General features: G+C 35.6%; 1 protein-coding gene across 3 annotated transcripts in view; it reads right to left on the reverse strand.

Moving 5' to 3' along the window:
• The window catches only part of cacna2d3a (calcium channel, voltage-dependent, alpha 2/delta subunit 3a), a 261,628-nt gene that overhangs the window by 10,285 nt on the left and 241,292 nt on the right, over window positions 1-10,051 (reverse strand). For all 3 annotated transcript variants that reach the window (XM_083554430.1, XM_083554429.1, XM_083554428.1), the window contains 2 exons: window positions 9,178-9,233; window positions 7,046-7,160 (listed from right to left, as the gene is read on the reverse strand). In XM_083554430.1, the coding sequence (XP_083410556.1) occupies window positions 7,046-7,160; window positions 9,178-9,233 (171 nt within the window). The remainder of the gene's footprint in view (window positions 1-7,045; window positions 7,161-9,177; window positions 9,234-10,051) is intronic.

A 10,051-nucleotide genomic window follows, 5' to 3' on the forward strand; every position in this document is an offset into this window, starting at 1 on the left:
CATTAAGCATTCTTTAATAGCTTAACTGTTGAGCTATCATTAGATATTACAATTTAGTTTGAGTACCCAAAATAAAGATCAGATTTTTCCTAGTTACAAAATCACTCGAAAGATTTAGATCTACACTATATGGACTATAGTTTGTGGACACCTCTTCCATAGGTGCTTTTAACATCTCGTTTAACATTTACTCTCCATTTGCTTTTATAATAACCTCCACTCATCTGGGAAGATGTTACACTAGATTTTGAAGTGTGCTTGTGGAGATGTGTACTTATTTAACCACAAGAGTGTTAGTAATGGCAAGTACTGATGTACAGTAGGTGAGGTGAGGAGGGATGGGTCACAGTCAGAATTTCAATTAATCTCAAAGGTGTTCAGTAGGGTTGAGGTCAGAGCTCTAGAGCAGGCTAATCAAACTTCCACTGCAACCAATGTAAACCATTTCTTCATGGAACAAGCTTTGTACACAGGAAAAATGTCATGCTGGAACAGGTTTGAGTCCTCTAGATCAAGTGAAGAAAAATGTCATGCTACCACATCCAAGGACATTCTAGTCAATAGTGCGCCTCCAACTTTGTGGTCACAGTTTGTAGCTTGTAGCAAATGCAACTTGTCATGTTACTAAGAAACCACAAGTCATTCTGACCTCAAGACATTTTCTGAGCAGCTTCACACTTGATTGTTACAAAGTGACAATGCAGTCTCTTTCCAAAAAAAAATGATATAGGCATCTCCTAACAATAAATGTCACCATATCAATAATTACACAATAGTTCTTTTTGTTCATATATTACTAGTCTATACTGTTTGTCCTCTAATGATCTTTTAAAAATGTGAACTTAAAAACCACGTGCACTTAGAGCCCACGAGTGCCCACGAGTAGTCAGTCCCGCACTGTGCCCTTTGGAGTGACACTCCTGCTAGTTATGAAAATCTTTCTACAGAAACGATTAACAGTCATGCTTTCCAGACCATTCGTGTAGCCCTGGTTTCCCTCATCCTTGTCCAACTACTGACATGAAAATAGAACAAAAAACTAAAACACCCAATATAACTGCTGCCTCGAAATGAGCTGTTCTAAAAATCTATCAAATCCAAGGTTTTTCTAGAATACACCTACTTCAAACCCATACCACCAACCGCAAACCAAGATCCGACCAACAATAACTTAACGTCGGTGCAACCTCGAGTAACCTTTTGCTATTTCTATTCAACTTGTAATAGACCCTACACAATTCAACATGCAGCCAATATGACACGAAATACTCGGCAAAAGTGATTCGAAACAGCTGACACAGAACTCTGGTACACTTGGACAGGAAACAGCCAGAGTTTAGATCAGCTTCACAAAAGCTTGATTAAGTCCAACGTATTTAAAGATATAAAACAGAGATAGTAATCCTGGCAACGAACTGCGTCTTGATGGGAAGTGATAAACACACTTCCCACTTGAGCTGCGTCTGGTCTTGTACTCCAAATTAAACACACACATATGCATGTACACATGTGCAAACAGACAAACACACCGCGGCACACACAGAGTCCGAAATACTTTAAATGATGCGAATGGCTGGCAAGTATGAAAGTTCTCAGGGTGCTGCAGTAGACCGAAACACACACACACACACACACACACACACACACACATAAATACACACAATGATCTCATTTCGATGATATATTATTTTCATGATTTGACCATTTTACTTCTGACAAGTTGCAATATTTTTTTATAACGCTTTTTAAATCTAATCGCAGTCTTTATTAGCCTTGTGAAGTCATACCCTTAAATAACCCTAATGATAGTGTTTAAATCATTTACTTTAACACAGTATGCACAGCATGTGCATCCAAACAACAGACCTCTGACTCTTAAGCAAATATTACTTTGTCATCAGATTACATATAATCTATGTTTGCATCTAATGCATGACCTCAGTTTAAACCTCATCCTCATGATTTCAAATTAATTCAGCTTTATTTTATTCTAATGCACAGCTTTAAAGCTAAAGTGCTCCATTAAGGTTTCATTTTTAAAACCCAAAAAAACCCAGCATGGCCCCCTGAAACACGATCAAAACTTAAATTGTAAATTCATAATTTTTTTGGACTGGATCAGAAGTTTGGAGTAAAACGCCTCTCTGCGCATTCCTGCAGGTTTAAGTGCACTTAAAATGAGGTTTTTATAAATGTTGGCGGTGGAGGGCTGATGTATATCATTGTGATAGGGGCAAGGCGGCTGTAACCGAAAGTTTATACTCCTTGTAAAAAAAGGCTTTGATGATAAACCACCCACATCCCTTTCTGACAGTACTCTTAAGAAAGTAAGGACAACAAAGTGCACAGGTGTGTGACTGCAATGAACATCACCATGCTCCAGTGACAAGCGCTCGGTGCACTCACACACACACACACACACACACACACACACACACATATATTTGCATATGTATATATTTGCACATGTATATATGCAAATCATATTCCTGCAAGCTTAACAATAAATAATGTGAGGGGTTTCTAGGTGAAAAAACTTTATCTTTACCCTTATCTCAACACCAAGAAACATCATCAGTGAATGCTCGGAACTATTTGTACCACAGACACTTGCGTTTATACACTTCACAGACTTCTAACTCCTTTTTTTATTTTTTTATTCCCAACTAAAATCTGTATAAAGACTTAAATGTGAAATGCCTCAATAGTTTAGGGGATCATTTATGTTTACATTTTTAATACTTTATTATTTCTATCTATCTATCTATCTATCTATCTATCTATCTATCTATCTATCTATCTATCTATCTATCTATCTATCTATCTATCTATCTATCTATCTACTCTGCTCAAAGCAACAGAAAAGAAGGTAAAGAAGAAAATTTGTAACTAATGCCACAAAGAAGGATTTATTCATCTCAGTACCCATACTATTTGTTTTAGTACTTCTAAAATGAAATTCTCTCTCTCTCTCTCTCTCTCTCTCTCTCTCTCTCTCTCTCTCTCTCTCTCTCTCTCGCTCTCTCTCTCGCTCTCTCTCTCGCTCTCTCTCTCTTTCTGTACAGGCATGTAGCAGTGTAGAAACACTCAGGCCTAAGGAAGTAGTTAAAAGGTGACTGAGCAGTGATGTGTGACCACACATTTAGAAGAGATTAGACAGAAGTCCATAAAAGATACACATATGGTGCTGTCTGGCCACAAAATGTGTGTGTGTGTGTGTGTGTGTGTGTGTGTGTGTGTGTGTGTGTGTGTGTGTGTGTGTGTGTGTATGTGTTTGTGTGTGTGTTTGCAGACCCAGGGTTCCAAATAATAAGCGTTTCTGTATGTTAAGCCCCCACACAGTGCTGAGAAAAGAAACCTCACCCCTACACCCATCATGAACTATTACTGAAGTAGACTACATTCTAATTTCTTCTCTAAGACACACACACACACACACACACACACACACACACACACACACACACACACACACACACACACACACACACACACTCACACACACACTCACACACACACACACACACACCTTCAATTTAAGTAGATGTGAATGCCCATAATTAATGCCATGCGTCCACCATGATCTAACCATATCTAAATCCAATCTCAATAACTAAAAAAACCTTACAAATAAATATTAAATATATTATTTAAATGATCTCTTAAATTATTTATACAGTAACAAGGTACTATTATGATATATATATAATATATTCTGTTTACAGTTACAGAATATATTATTATATTATCTATTGCACTTTTATTTCACTCTAGAACTGTGTACTGATCAGTGTTGCATTGTCCCACACTGTGCCTCTTACCCTGTTTTAGTCATTATACTGTCATTCTACTGTATTTTTCTGTGCAGTATCATTTAGTTCACGTGTTTTCTGCAGCAGCTTGACCTTGGAAGAATGTTGTATAATTTCATTGTGTAGTGAACAGCTGTGTTTAGCTGAAATGACAATACTTGACATGACTTCTCTATACACCACATTTGTCTTGGTCTAAACGAACACATTTGTACAGGGGACATGTTTAAAACACACTCTTAGAAAAAAGGGGTTTTTAGGGATACTTTGGACGTAATTCCTTATATATGCCTTAAGCTTGTAATCAAATATGTTATTCAGATTGAACAGATAAATTCACCAAAAAAGAACACAAAAAATTATACAAAATAAAAAAAACATATACCGTAATTTCCGGACTATAAAGCGCACCCATATATAAGCCGCACCCACTGAACTTTACAAATATTTTTATTTTGAACAAAAATAAGCCGCACCTGTCTATAGCCGCTGTCTACATTGAAACTAATGAACTTTACACAGGCTTTAACGAAAGACAGTGTCTGTTACACGGTGTAACGGGTGAAATATGTTGCGCTTTCTTTAGGAGCATAGCGGTATTTTGGGAATAGCCTTTTTTCTAATTCTGAAGTTTCTTTGACTAACCCGTAACGCTGTTGCCAAGTCTGTGCTTATATGATTTCTGTTGCAACTGGAGTTAGCGAGCTATCACTTCACCCAGACTTAACGCGTTACAACGGCTTGTATCTAAACAGTAGCCTACCAAAAAAAGTCATTGTTCACTGTCTTCCTCCTTCCTTTCACAACAATTTCACTTGGGAGTTTATCTTTTGCCATCGTCTTGCGTTTAAAAAAAACTTTTTCGGAAATTTCATTGGTCTAAGGATATGGGGTTCATTTTTTTGGCTTAAAGTTTGTAAAACCGGGAAAAACCCATGAAAAATTCATAAATAAGCCGATTCGTTGTTTAAGACGCAGGGTTCAAAACGTGGGAAAAAAGTAGCGGCTTATAGTCCGAAAAATACGGTATGTCACAATATTGCATATTTTTGCTAGCTTTAAGGACAGAACAACATTCTACACTCACTAATGTGGGGTTTCAAGAGACAGCTAACTGAGCAGTTGTCGACAGGTTGCCAGGTTTCAACAACATTCTCACCTCAACTGTAACTCAAAAACCACAAATACTGACACTAGTTGCGTCAATGGTATTCAGTGGTATTGTAATACAAAAGGGTAAACACACCATTTCATCTTTTCTTTAAATTTTCAGAAAAAAAAAGTGGTAAAAAAAAAAAAAATTTCTTATAGATATACAAACTGGCAACCCTTCTAATCGAATACAAAAGAGCAAATCGTGCTGTACATCTCTTTGTGGGAAAGTGTAGCATGATTTTGTCGAATAAGTCAATGAAGGTGCCTCACAAAGTAACAATAAAAATGTGTGTGTGAGTCTGTGTGTATGTTTCTAATCAATTTCCTCCATCCAAATGAGATTAAGCTAATCTTAGCCTCAGGGCACACACACTTAACCAGATTAGCTTGATTTCATATTACTCAGGCCTTGAGGAGGTCGAGTGGATGCAGGCCTGTGGGATGTGCTTTTGGACGCACTTGACAAAGCCATTCCACCGCTGTATATATGCAAGCCGAGTTGTGGCCAGTGGCCATACGGAGTTACCGTATATCGTGCCACATGTTTTTTGTTGTTTTAAGAATGCACCAGTTGTTCGCTTGTGATGGACCCTGAGTTAAATGTCCAAGTTCAGGAAGATTCCTACTGTAGGCTTCTTTAGGCTTCTTCACTAAAAGCTGGTGTGTTTGATAGAAAAACACATACTCTTCTAATTAAAGACTTTCTGTGCAAAAGAAAATTTAGGCAGAACCAAAAATGCAAATAATCAAACTTTTTTTTTATATTGTTACCAACCAATGACTGATCAGAAAGTGTACAAAAATAAAAAGAAATTTACTTTCTGTGACGTCTGCAGTGATTATTTTTAGAGGGCAGGTCTAAAGAATTCCCTTCTATAAAATAAATTTGATTTGAGTAATGATTAAAATGTTTGTTGTAAAATTCAACACATTTATGGGTTCATAACATCTTTAAGCTATTCACTGACATTTCATTCAGTAAAAATGATTAAAATGTATAAGTTTGCCTACAAGCTTTAAATGTAAAAAAAAAAAAAAAAGGATTTTAATTCAAAACTGTATGTATTCATGCTAATTTTCTGACCAATAATTAGTTGTAATGACCATTAAAGACCATGGGGTGTATGTCCTTCTAAACAGCCATTTAAACAATACAACCAAAAAAATAAAATAAAAACGGAACCAAGATAGAACCAAGGTTTAAGATGAATGTAACAATTTCCAAGTGGATTAAATAATTGTTACACCTAAAAAATGTTAATGGACTTTTTCCCCTGCTTTCAATGAAACTAACTTACCTCAACCCAAACACATTTGTGCAATAAACTATTGCTATCGGTTCCTTCCAAATAAACATTTCCCCCTTTCCAAAAAGCGTATTTTAACCATACTGTAAAGCAATCCTCAGCATCGCTGTGTTTTGCTATTTTGCGGCACACTTGAGCCACTAAAAGTGAAATATGGGCTGAATTGGGACAAAAGTGGACGTTTCTCAAAAAAAACAACTCCACCGTTCAATTTTGGTGTCTTGGCCCTTGCTGAGGCCAGCGATTGAAATGTCAGTGTGAGTTAATAAAAGCCTGTGATGTTTATTATATGGTATCGGCGGAGGTGTTGTGTTTTTAAGTTTGTGAAGACGGGAGAAATGGCAGTGCATACGGGCGGATAATATTTCAGCCGAATAGCTCAGAAATCATAGGGCACAATACACAGAGACTTACTGTCTCTGATTGAATTTGCAAAGCTAATGCTTTTACATGGAGGTGCATGGATAATGTTCAGCACATGATACCTGACACACATGCACTGATAAAAATCATCCACACACACACACACACACACACACACACACACACACACACACACACACACACACATACAGTAGGCACAAGTGGTGAGTCAAGGATTCTTAGGAAAAGAAGTGAATTAAATGCATACTAACGCTGGATGAAGATTTACTTCCAAATCCTGGCATGCCTGTGTGTGTTTTGAAATCCATAGCCATGGCCCTGTGAGTGTGTAATCTGCTTTATGAGATGGAGTATGTCCTCTCTGTCTGTGTTTAGAATTCCACTCACTTAATGCAGTCCTCGCAGTCTATGTTCCCTGTGGTCTCCTTAATGGTTCGCTCGGAGATGAAGGCCGGGTATTCGGTATCGCATGGAACCAACATAGTCCGACCTTCTCTCTGGGCTAGAAAAAGGATAAACAGTTAAACAGACAGACAGACAGACAAATACAGACAGACAGACAGACAGACAAATAGAGAGACAGACAGACAGACAGACAGACAGACAGACAGACAGACAGACAGACAGACAGACAGACAGATAGATAGATAGATAGATAGATAGATAGATAGATAGATAGATAGATAGATAGATAGATAGATAGATAGATAGATAGATACTGTTATCTGCTTTTCAGGCATGATTTAAAAATATACAGTACACAGACATCTCTGCTGCAGGAAATCAAACTCATGTTTTTGTTTAGATTTAATGCCACCTAGTGCTCATATGAATAACTACACCTTGTTTTCACTAATACTTGACTTTTCTGTTCTGCACCATCCATAAATCTACATAAATGCTTCAAACAAATTAACCCCACGTATGAGCTGACATTTAAATTGGATTACACGCTGCTTGTAAACATCTAAACATATAAAGCAATAACCAAGGATTGCTCTTAAAAATGCATTCATTTGCATAACTTTGACCTTCTAAAAAACTCGCCCTACTTTCCCTTTTACCAGCAATTCTGATTTAATACCCCTCGTAAAACAGAATGGAAAAGGGATCAGACTCGGATTTAGAGCTTTACATGCCTGTGTTTAACTTCTTTTTGTCCTGTCTTTGCCCAATGTGCTCGACTCCACGAGTTTGACAGATTTGACTGCAGTTGACAATCAAATACATAGAGGTGTGACTCTCCTACTGGGCTCCCGTATTTATAAAGTATAGCCAGGAGGTCTGTTATTATTCCTAAGTCTTGTTACAGTGATAAAATTCACAAGGCATTAGTCTGTTTGCTAGTCGACAGAGTTGAACCTCATCATCTGGAAAAAGAGTAAGCCTATAAAGAACATGTTCGGCTGGGCATTAAAAAAAAAAAAGAATAAAGTATAAAAAAAGCTTTAATAAATGCCTAGAATATTATAATTATATCTATTTGCCTAATGAATATATTTGAATAACTGGATTACGCTCATATAAATGAAACTGTAGTGAGGCAGTGGTATTAATTTTTACTCAAAGGATTGAGGCTGCAGTTGACTGAGTGGTGTGGGAATGGCACTGATAAGTCGACTTTGCATTAGTTGTAATGAAATGTGTCCCAAACTGTCAATCAACTGTACTGGGATTTAGGTTTTGTATTTAGTTGTGACCTACATATGATGGAAAAGGGTATTAAGGATTCTGGGTTGTTAATCATGGTTCATAATAATTAAACTGTGCTTTAATGAATCATTGGGGTAAGGTGTGTGTGTCTGTGTGCACATGTGTGTGTGTGTGTGAGAGAGAATTAAGAGTTGCATAATATACAGTATAAGAGAGATACGTCTGCGAAAAAGAAACCGACTGGCCTAAAGCGAAGTTTGGATTTACAGATGTTTTAATCCGCAGTAGAAGCATGTTGTAGGGCAGAGTTGTGGGCGGAAAACTGAGAAACGCACTGTGAAAAATGTGGTGGCTTAAAATTGTTTTGCTGTAAGTATTTTCTTGGCAGAAACACGTCTGTGGTATTAAGCAGCGGATATTGCTTCTTAAAATATACTGCTCAAAATAAAAAGCACCTCGGCCTGTTATTACGAGAGCCACACACACACACACACACACACACACACAAACAGGTTAGAATAGGTGACGAGCGTTTTCCATTACTGAACCTTACACTTTAGAAATTACCCTGAAAATCAAAGTGTATTTTACAATGTTACACCCTGAAATCGCTCTGTGTACTTCAAATAAACACACGTGACATCATGTGAATAATATGTGAACACCTTAGATCTGAAAATCTCAGAAGAATTTAACCACATGTAAAAATCTATGTATCTATAAAAAAACAATGTTTTATATATATGAAAATAAATAATATAAGCGATTTCTATAAGAAATTATTGAAAAATTCATCTGATTTCAGAGTTAAAGGAATGAGCAGATGCTGAGGTAGGGCAATACGAATTTTATACAATGCAACAAACCGTGTGCCGTAACATGTGAGTGCCACCAGCTGTACAGGTTGAACTCCATCAGAAATCTATGTGCATGAAAAAAGAAAAAAAAAAGAAATACGGCAGTGTGAATTAGGCTTCTGTATAAAGTTGAATAATATTCTAATAATTAACTAGAAATAATGAATAACTAACATTCACAAACGTATTAGAAATAATAATAATAATAATAATAATAATAATAATAATAATAATAATAATAATTATTATTATTATTATTATTATTATTATTATTATTATTAATAATAATAATAATAATAATAATAATAATAATAATAATAATAATAATAATAATATCATCATTATCATGACCATTATCATTAGTAGTAGTATTAGTAGTGGTAGTAATAATAATAATTACTATTGTTATTAGTGGTATTATTATTATTAATGTTGTTGTTGTTGTTATTATTTTGTCTATTTTTATTATCATTTATTAAGGCTTATAGTTAACTATTTATGATGTTTGCATTCTACGACACATTATAATTTATTCATATACATTATGAAATTCTTTCAAATGAAATAATTATTTCCAAGACATTATTAAAGCTGTATGTGCTTTATTATAATAGAATTACATAATTATTAAATAAAAAATATTACAAAAAGTTATTTTCAGCAAAGAATTATGAGGAAAGTAATAATATTTTTTAGCTTTATATTCCATATTTTGGGGTATGTGAAGAATGAGTGACAGGCTACAAACTCAAACAATAATCTGATAAAAGGTCCTTCAATTACTATAATTATTTTATAAAAAATGTTGTGTACAGGTTTTGTCTTATTTTGTTTACACCAACAACAACACTTCACAACAAGTACTTTGATCACAGCAGTCTGG

The sequence above is a fragment of the Silurus aristotelis genome (genome assembly GCF_946808225.1).
Source record: "Silurus aristotelis genome assembly, chromosome: 11".
NCBI classification, from domain to species: Eukaryota; Metazoa; Chordata; class Actinopteri; order Siluriformes; family Siluridae; genus Silurus; species Silurus aristotelis.